A 9769-nucleotide genomic window follows, 5' to 3' on the forward strand; every position below is an offset into this window, starting at 1 on the left:
AGCTATCTATTTTACATTTGGTAGTGTATATATGTCCATGACACTCTCTTACCCTGTCACATCTCACCCCACCCCCTCCCCATATCCTCAAGTCCATTCTCTGGTAGGTCTGTGTCTTTATTCCCATCTTGCCACTAGGTTCTCCATGGCTTTTTTTTTTTTTTTTCCTTAGATTCCGTATATATGTGTTAGCATACTGTATTTGTTTTTCTCTTTCTGACTTACTTCACTCTGTATGACAGACTCTAACTCCATCCACCTCATTACAAATACCTCCATTTCATTTCTTTTTATGGCTGAGTAATATTCCATTGTATATATGTGCCACATCTTCTTTATCCATTCATCTGTCGATGGACATTTAGGTTGCTTCCATGTCCTGGCTATTGTAAATAGAGCTGCAATGAACATTTTGGTACATGACTCTTTTTGACCTATGGTTTTCTCAGGGTATATGCCCAGTAGTGGGATTGCTGGGTCGTATGGTAGTTCTATTTGTAGTTTTTTAAGGAACCTCCGTACTGTTCTCCATAGTGGCTGTATCAATTTACATTCCCACCAACAGTGCAAGAGGGTTCTCTTTTCTCCACACCCTCTCCAGCATTTATTGTTTCTAGATTTTTTGATGATGGCCATTCTGATCGGTGTGAGATGATATCTCATTGTAGTTTTGATTTGCATTTCTCTAATGATTAATGATGTTGAGCATTCTTTCATGTGTCTGTAGGCCATCTGTATATCTTCTTTGGAGAAATGTCTATTTAGGTCTTCTGCCCATTTTTGGATTGGGTTGTTCGTTTTTTTGTTATTGAGCTGCATGAGCTGCTTGTAAATCTTGGAGATTAATCCTCTGTCAGTTGCTTCATTTGCAAATATTTTCTCCCATTCTGAGGGTTGTCTTTTGGTCTTGTTTATGGTTTCCTTTGCTGTGCAAAAGCTTTTAAGTTTCATTAGGTCCCATTTGTTTATTTGTGTTCTTATTTCCATTTCTCTGGGAGCTGGGTCAAAAAGAATCCTGCTGTGATGTATGTCATAGAGTGTTCTGCCTATGTTTTCCTCTAAGAGTTTGATAGTGTCTGACAGGCGGATTCTTAACCACTGCACCACCAGGGAAGCCCCTGAGTCTACTTTTAATAAATTTCCTCTCTCCTGCCTCACTGTCAAGATGTCAGTATGTTATTAATTACTGTCATCAGTGTGCCCGCATCTAATGACCATCACACCCTTCCCACTACCACCATTCTAACTCGTTATTATTTGCTGTGTCCTGAGACAAGAGAGAACTAAGCTAATTACAACAGTATGCACATGTACACAGTACTATATTTAAAATGGATAACCAACAAGGACCTACTATATAGCACAAGAAACTCTGCTCAATATTATGTAACAACCTAAATGGGGCAGGAATTTGAACAAGAATAGATATATGTATAACTGAATTGCTCTGCTGTACGCCTGAAACTAACACAACACTGTTAACAAACTACACTCCAATATAAAATAAAAAGTTAAAAAAACAAAAACAAAAAAACAGTATGTAAAACAAAAGTAAACAGCCTCTATGTGAGAGCCTTTCTTATCAGTATAGTACATAAGCTCTTAGTACATGAACTCAGTGATATCAAATTTGGTTACTCATGAGCCTCTTCTGATTAATTCTGATTCTTAACTTTATTCCTCATTCTTGACTATGTACAGTTCCTGATTCCTTATTCCTGATTCTACATAGTTATACTTAAACTATTATCTCATCAGGAAACAATTATTCCTTCACATCTGCCTCCCTAACTAGATTATTAACTCCATGAGTTCAGGGGCCACGTTTTATTCATCTTTGTACCCTAGTGCCTAGCACAGAGTCACACACACAGCAAGCTCTCAACAGATGTTTGCTTCCTAAATGACTCATGTAGGCAGCCATGAGTGAAGTTTAAGGACACATGGTAATTTGTGGCCATATGCACATAACGTTTCATTAAAGAACAAGGAGCTCTAGGCTATATGGCTGCTGGCTGCTCAGCCAGAGCATTACAGGGTGTGAGGATTTTGTTAAGATCATTACACAGGCACAGTCTGTGTGTTCCTTAGCTCTGTGGCTAACTTGTTTCAATTAATTCAGCATAAGTATTTATTGAATCTGGCCACCTGAGTTTAGTGGTAGATAAGAACTATCAGATCACTCTACCTCCCACGTATCCCTCAGATGCATTTACTTCTCTTCATCATCATTGCTGCCACCCAAGTCTAGGCCACCATCATCATGAATTGGATTCATGAATTGGATTCCAATTCATACTCCACCATGCCATCAAAGTGACCTTTCTGTAAAAAGCATTTCTGATCATATCACTCTTCAAAGCCTTTCAAAGTCTTCCCTCTGCCCTTAAGATAAAGTCTAAACCCCCTAAAATGGCTTAACAGGCCCAGCCTGATCTACCTCTCCAGCTATATAGATCACCACTCACTGCCTAATAGTCTTTACTCCAGCCATATTATCCTACATAGAATTCCATAATTAGACCATGCTATGTTCCAGTGAGAAACTGTGCTCAGGTATGTCAAGAAAACCTCAATAAGCATTTAAAAAACTCAAATTATGGGCTCAGTTTTCCAAAGCTACAGGCTTCTTAAGACCAATTGTTGACAACACTAGTCATCTATCTAAACAAGTGTTTCCTCTTTGAAAAGGAATAAAGAAAAATACAAAGGAATAGTGCTGCTAGAGGAGAAATGTTTGAAAATATAAACTTCTTGAGAAAAAGTACCAAGTCTCCATGGCCTAGTTCCTATCAACCAGCACATAGTGGCTGCTCAATAAATGTTTGTTGAATGAATGAATGAATGACCAAAGTGAATAGGAAATGAGAAATTCTGGGGACAGAACAACCCAGAAATATTAAGGGGAGGAGGTATGTGTCCCAATTCTGACCGAAAATGATTCAAGGAAAGGGCTGCTGGAGGTTTCCAGGAAGGGTCTTCACTCTTATAAGAAAGCATGGACGACCCGTTTCTCTCCTGCAGGACATGAGTGAGGATGCAGGTAGCCCTCCCTGGCTGCTATTATGCAACCATTCAGTAAGCTGACAAAATGGGCAACTGAGACAGAGACTCCCATCCTGACAGCCAATGTTGAACTTGTGGTCCCTCTACCCCTGGACTTCTTGTTATGTGAGCCAATAAACTTTGTTATTATTTAAGTTGGTCTGACTGTTACTTGCAGCCCAAAGCCTCCTAACTGATACTTTCTGGGAAGCAATAAAGAGAAAATCATGTTGAAGATGATGAACACATGTCATCATTTCATTCTGTAGCCTAATCATAAACTAACCTTTAAAAAATAGCAAAATAAATCACTGTTTTAAAGGAATATAGATCTTCTATGCAACTGGTAAGGCATTAAAACTATATCAAATAATTCAAATATATTTTCTGTGAAAAAAGGTATTCAGTTCTCACTGAACTAACAGTAGATTAGACTCTACAGAAGAAAATACTAATGAACCGGAAGGCATGGCAATATATTAATAAAATATCCAGAAAAAACAGAGAGAAAAAAGACTGAAAAAAAAAAAAGAAATGACTAGAGCACCAGTGAGCTGTGAGAAAACGTCACATGGCTCAGTATGTCACTGGAGACACCAAATGAAAAGTGGGAGAGGATAGAAAAATATTTGAAGAAATAATGGTTAAAATTTTTCCAAATTTGATTTAAAATTATAATCCATAGATCCAAGAATCAACAAATCACAAACGTAAGAATCATGAAGAGGGAATTCCCTGGTGGTCCAATGGTTAAGACTTCGCCTTCCAATGCAGGGGGTGTGGGTTCGATCCCTGGTCTGGGAGCTAAGATCTCACATGCCTCAGGGCCAAAAAACCAAAACATAAAACAGAAATGATATTGTAACAAATTCAATAAAGACTTTAAAAATGGTCCCCATCAAAAAAATCTTTAGGGCTTCCCTGGTGGCGCGGTGGTTAAGATCTGCCTGCCAATGTAGGGGACACGGGTTTGAGCCCTGGTCCAGGAAGACCCCACATGCCGTGGAGCAACTAAGCCTGTGCGCCACAATTACTGAGCCTGCACTCTAGAGCCCGCGAGCCACAACTACTGAGCCCACATGCCACAACTACTGAAGCCCGCGTGCCTAGAGCCCATGCTCCATAACAAGACAAGCCACCGCAATGAGAAGCCTGCGCACCCCAATGAAGAGTAGCCCCCGCTCGCCACAAGCAGAGAAAAGCCCATGCACAGCAACGAAGACCCAACACAGCCAAAGATAAAATAAAATAAGTAAATTTTAAAAAATAAATAAAAATAAAAATTATTTTTTAAAAAATCTTTAAAAAAAGAAAAAAGAGGGCTTCCCTGGTGGCGCAGTGGTTGAGAATCTGCCTGCTAATGCAGGGGACACGGGTTCGAGCCCTGGTCTGGGAAGATCCCACGTGCCACGGAGCAACTAGGCTCGTGAACCACAGCTACTGAGCCTGTGCGTCTGGAGCCTGTGCTCCGCAACAAGAGAGGCCGCAATAGTGAAAGGCCCGCGCACCACGATGAAGAGTGGCCCCCGCTTGCCACAACTAGAGAAAGTCCTCGCACAGAAACGAAGACCCAACACAGCCAAAAATAAATAAATAAATAAATAAAAGTAACAAATGTTCAAGTACAATTGGTGTCTTTGAAAAAAAAAAAGAAAAACGAAAAAAGAATCATGAAGAAAACTACACCAAGGCACATCATAATCGAATTGTTTAAAACCAGTGATAAAGAGAAAACCTTAAAAGCAGCCAGAGGAACACACACAGAGAGAACAAAGATAAAAATGACAGCAGACTTCTCCTAAGACAAGCCATAAGACAGTGAAGCATCATCTGTAAAGTAATGAAAGAAAAAAACGATCAACCTAGAGTTCCATACTCAGTGAACATTTCTTTTAAAGGGAAAACAAAATAAAGACTCTTCCAGTCATATAAAAGTTTAAAGAATTCACCAACCACAGACTCACACTACTAGAAATGTTAAAGGAAGACCTCTAGGCAAAAGGAAAATGAAACCAGATGGAAATATGAAATCTACACAAAGGAATGAAGAGCCCCAGAAATGGTAAATATACAAGCCTTTTTTTCTTATTTTTAAAAACCTCTTTAAAAAATAATTGAATGCTTAAAGCAAAAATAATAACACATGGTGGAGCTTATAACATATGTAGAAGTAAAAGGTATGACAACAATAGCACCAAGGCCAAGGGGAAAGAGAGGAATGAAAGTACACTGTTGTTAGGTTCCTACACTGTGTGTGAAGAAGTATAATATTACTTGCAGTAATAAGTTAAAGATGTATACTCTAAACCCTAAAGCAACCACTGAAAAAATAAAAACAGAGTTATATACTTCAATAAAGATGTTTAAAAAAAAAAAACAAAAACAGAGTTATATCTAATAAGCCAAGAAAGGGGCTAAAATGGAATCATAAGAAATGTACTCAATTCAAAAGAAGGGAAAAAAAGAGGAAAGACAAACAAAGAACAGATGTGACAAGCAGAAAACAAATAGCAAGACAGATTAAAACCTAAACAATTGATAAATGTAAATAGCCTGAACGGCCCAAATAAAAGGCAGACATTGTCAGATTGGGTAGAAAGAAAGACTCAGCTAAACTCTGCCTACAAGAAGCTCACTTTAAACATAAAGACACAAATAGGCTAAAACTAAAAGAATGGAAAAACATCTATCATGCTAACACTAACACAAGAAAGCTGAAGTTGCTATTGATATATTAATACCAGACTAGTAGATTTCAGAGCAAAGAATATAATCAAAGATAAACAGAGTCATTTAATAATGATAGAAGGGTCAATTCATCAAGAGTACATAACAATCCTAAACATTTATGCACCCAGTAAGTCTGCCCACCAAGACAAAAAAACAGAAAGATGTCTTTCATGGTTAAAATGCAGCAACAGCATTCCTGAATCAAAACTGAACATTGCCAAAATGGGGCTTAAGATCTTCTTTACGTAATACGTGGCATGCAGTTTTACTAATAAAAGTGCGGATTCCCCAAAAGAGTCAAAGGTGGTAGTGTGTTAAACAGCTTATCAAAATATTTATGACTTCAACACCAAAGCCAATCGAAGCGATGTAAAGCTGACTCACCTTTCATATTGCCTGTCTCGTGGTAATGAAGCACCCCAATGTCGAAAGTCCATGATTAACATAAGTAAAAGGAGGAGACAGGATATGAAGAAGAGTCCTAGGAATGCCACCCGCTGCCGGGGAAATGGGCTCACTGTGGGCACAGTGAAGTACCAGGAGGCTGGGCAGAGGTAGGAAAAACTGATCCTGAAATGAGACAAACATTAGTAAGAAAAGTCTGTACAATCCAGTGCTAAAAAATGGTTTTTAAGCTGAATTAAAGCGCTTCCTGATAAAGGCAAAAAATTCATGCCCCCAGAAGTCTAAATGTTCATTTAGTCTCGAATTTTAGAAAAGGACATACATAGTTCATGGAGCTTCTACTATATAAATAAAAAAAGCCTCCTCTGCTCTTTTTCCAGGGTCTGCACTTTGGGATGCAGTTCAAAGAACCAACTTCATGTCAATGAAAAGATCACCAGTCTCCCTGTGCAATCTCATACTGCTGAAGAATCAGAGCACTTGTAACATTCCCATCAAGAATGCTGTCAAAAAAAACCGGATAGTCAGAAAATTTATTCAACTGATTTTTAAAAATATTTTAATAGGTAACATACGCACACAATAAAAAAAAAAATCAAGCAGTTTAAAGGATATATAGTGGAAAGTGAGTCTTGTGCCTTAACCCCATCATTTCCCTCTCAGAGGCAACCACTGTTACTCAGGGATAGTCTATGTATACACAAGCATAAATACATACCATATAGGTAATATATCTGTGTGTGTGTCTGTGTGTGTATCTCTATTCCTTTGGTTTTACACCATACCTACTGTTCTGCATCTTTCTCCACTTACTCTATTTGACAACTGTCTCATTTGCTACATGTTGCTCCACAGAGCCACATAAATCTTTTCTGAAAGCTTCAGAGTGTTATAATGTATGGATAAGCATATTCAACTGTGAAGTTCACTTTCCATAGTAATTCAGAGGGACCTCGGTCTGTTTTCAAAGTTCATTAAAAAAATTGTTTTTTTGTTTTGTTTTTGTTTTTTGTTTTTTTTTTAACCTCCTCAAGGGGCACCTAGCCTCACTCAAGTGGAAATTTGAAAGAACATTACAATCTAGCACTTACCAGAGCTGAGCGAGCACTCACTCTATCACCCCGGGGGCTCTGGGCTGTAAGGTACTGTTGAATCTGCCTTCAAAAGAATGCAGCTTTGATCTTTGCATCCATCTGACCAGGCTGCGAAGTCCAGATGCAGCCCTAGAGCAAACCTCACTCGTAACAATCTCCCAGCCACCCCCCACTGAGCTCCCAGCTGAGGATAAAGTCTGCAACCTTACCTAGCCATGGGTTCCCTTCAGTGGTCTCAAGGCCTGTCACCTCCTTTTCCTTTTGCCTTGAGAAGGTGGTCTCCTCGTCCCAGTCATCTCCGAAGTCTGCAGCCTGGAAAGAGTTGGTTGGGGTTCCGGCTCACCTCCAGCAGTACCCACGAGACTAGACCCCATACCCCACCACGAGAAGCTCATGGCGTCCACGCACTCCCCGGGCTCCCACTCCAGATCCGTATACTCTTGTTCCTGCGGCTCAGTGGACCCTACCCGGGCTCCCTGGGAGCGGGGTATTCTAGAGGGCCAGCGACGTCCTCGAGGAACCCGCGGTCCGCAGGTGGCGGGGATGGGGGTTCCCTCTTCCCCTCGCCGCCCCTCCCGGTCCCGCAGCCCTCCCGCGCTCACACTCACGGGTCGAGCGGCCCGCCGGCCCCCTCAGCTCCGCTCTGCTAGGTCCCGAGGTGCTCCCCGCGGCCTCTACCCGAGCCGGAAGGAGGCCTGGGCCGCCGGCGGCGCCACGTCCCCAAGGAAACCGCAGGGAACCAATGACTGATAGGGGGCCCGCGGAGAGGGGCCCGCCTTCCACCCAGCAGGGGACGCGGGCGAACCAGCTCCTTCGGCCACACGTCGGTCCGCCAGGGTGGCCAGTCCCCTAGAGCGCTAGGCCTTAATGCCCGCCCCGGGATTTCGAGCGCGTCCAATCCGGAAGGGCGTCGTGCGGGGCTCCGCCTAGAGGGGCCGGCTGTGGCTCACAGGTGAGCAGTACCGAGCGGCGTCCAGGTGCCTTGCGGCTGCTGCCCTCTCGGTGGCGCGAGTTCTCTGCTGGCTGTTTTCTCTGCGGCCGTTTTCAGGACGGAGCGGCTCGGGTGGGTGGGTCTCGGGGTGTTCGCGACACAAGTGCATCCCTTGCCTAAAGCCAGTCGGAGGTTTTGTGTCCACAAATCCTGCCCTGCAGAATGGCAGTTCTCCCACCACAAACCTTCCCTACAGCCTCCCAAACAGATGCCCCGGATCCACTGTGTTGTCCCATGAGAAAAAAAAACACAAGTTGAGGGGGTGGGTAATGACGACTACACCGCAGCGCTTATATCCATTCATTCAACATTCATTGAATGTCTACTGTGAGCCAAACATTAAGAGCAGCTGTGTCCCTGCCCTCCCGGACCTTAACAGTGATACACAAAAGGTAATGTTTCCTGAATGTTGTTTTTCTACCTTGCTTACACCAGCCCCTTCTCTCATGTCCAGGCGGGAGCCACTTGGACAGGATGAAGTCCAAGTCCTTACAAACTTGGCACACACATGGCCGTCCACGACCTGCCCATGCAGCACCTGCTGCTGCTCCTCGCCTCCCTTATCATGCTCCAGCAACGCACCTCTGTGGTTTCTGCCCTCTTGGGCTTTGCTCACTCTGCCTCCTCCACCCCCTCCCCTCCACCTGCCTTGAGTATCCTTCCCTGCCTCTTTACCAGGTCAACTCGTCCTCATCCCTTACCACTCGATTTAAGGGTCACTTCCCCTAAAAGCCTTACTTGATCTACACCTCCTTTATAGATGCCTGTTGTTTCACTTACCACATTGAATTACAATTATATTTATGTATCTGTCTATCCCAGTAGACAGAATATCCTTGAGGGCAAGGACTACCTGCTTGCATAGCAATGTTGGGCACTGCCTGGCACATAAAATACAACTAATATATGATTAATAAGTGAATGACTGACTGTGGAAATAAATGAAGACCACCCAAATGAGAACAAAGAGGCTATTTATTCTATGCCTGCTATAACAAGGCAGTCAACCACTATCACTTGGCATCTGGCAGAGAATCAAAGGCTGTTAAGGGAGTGGGGAAGTTTAAGGTGGAAAAACAAAAAGGGAAGATTTCATGTATGCACCGAGTACTGGCATGGGGAAGCTGGAGGCAGGCTAACTAGAAGCAAGGCATCTTATGTGATTGTTCTGGGGGAGCATATTTGACCTTCTCCAGTTGGTCCTGAGTTGGAAGGGCAGGGGCAAAAATTAGGGACGCTGACGGTCATTGACCAGTCATGAGAGTTCTGGGCTGATTGCTGCAGGGGCTGTGGGTCAGAGTTCTAATTGTCATATACGGTCTGGCCATTATCCAGTTTGCGTATTCAGTCTCTCATGACTGTTTCTTTTTTCCTCCATTACCCTCCCAAACCTTTTGGGTTTCCTAGGTTGCTTTTCTCCTTCAATTCTCAATTTTCTTTTTTGTCCCTCAGTCCCTACTCTGCTTCAAGTGTTGTATTTTATCCAGGCCCCAGAAACCACATC

At 42.6% G+C, this 9769-nt stretch overlaps 1 protein-coding gene across 11 annotated transcripts in view; it reads right to left on the reverse strand.

Annotated features, from left to right (window-relative positions):
• The window catches only part of ENTPD7 (ectonucleoside triphosphate diphosphohydrolase 7), a 70763-nt gene extending 62745 nt beyond the window's left edge, over window positions 1–8018 (reverse strand). For 8 of the 11 annotated variants that reach the window (XR_014253474.1, XR_014253475.1, XR_014253476.1 and 5 more), the window contains exons 1-3: window positions 7883–8018; window positions 7484–7586; window positions 6160–6345 (exon numbers count right to left, since the gene is read on the reverse strand). Coding sequence is in view for 7 of the 11 variants with exons in the window: in XM_082425183.1 (XP_082281309.1) it covers window positions 6160–6345; window positions 7484–7491 (194 nt within the window). In the remaining 4 variants the exon portion in view is untranslated. Of the gene's footprint in view, window positions 1–6159; window positions 6346–7271; window positions 7404–7483; window positions 7587–7876 lie in introns of all 11 variants that reach the window. The other 3 variants (XM_082425184.1, XM_082425185.1, XM_082425186.1) reach the window with 3 other exon arrangements.
• Between the last annotated feature and the right edge of the window lie 1751 nt (window positions 8019–9769).

This window comes from Balaenoptera physalus (assembly GCF_965194825.1).
Source record: "Balaenoptera physalus genome assembly, chromosome: 14".
Taxonomy (NCBI): Eukaryota; Metazoa; Chordata; class Mammalia; order Artiodactyla; family Balaenopteridae; genus Balaenoptera; species Balaenoptera physalus.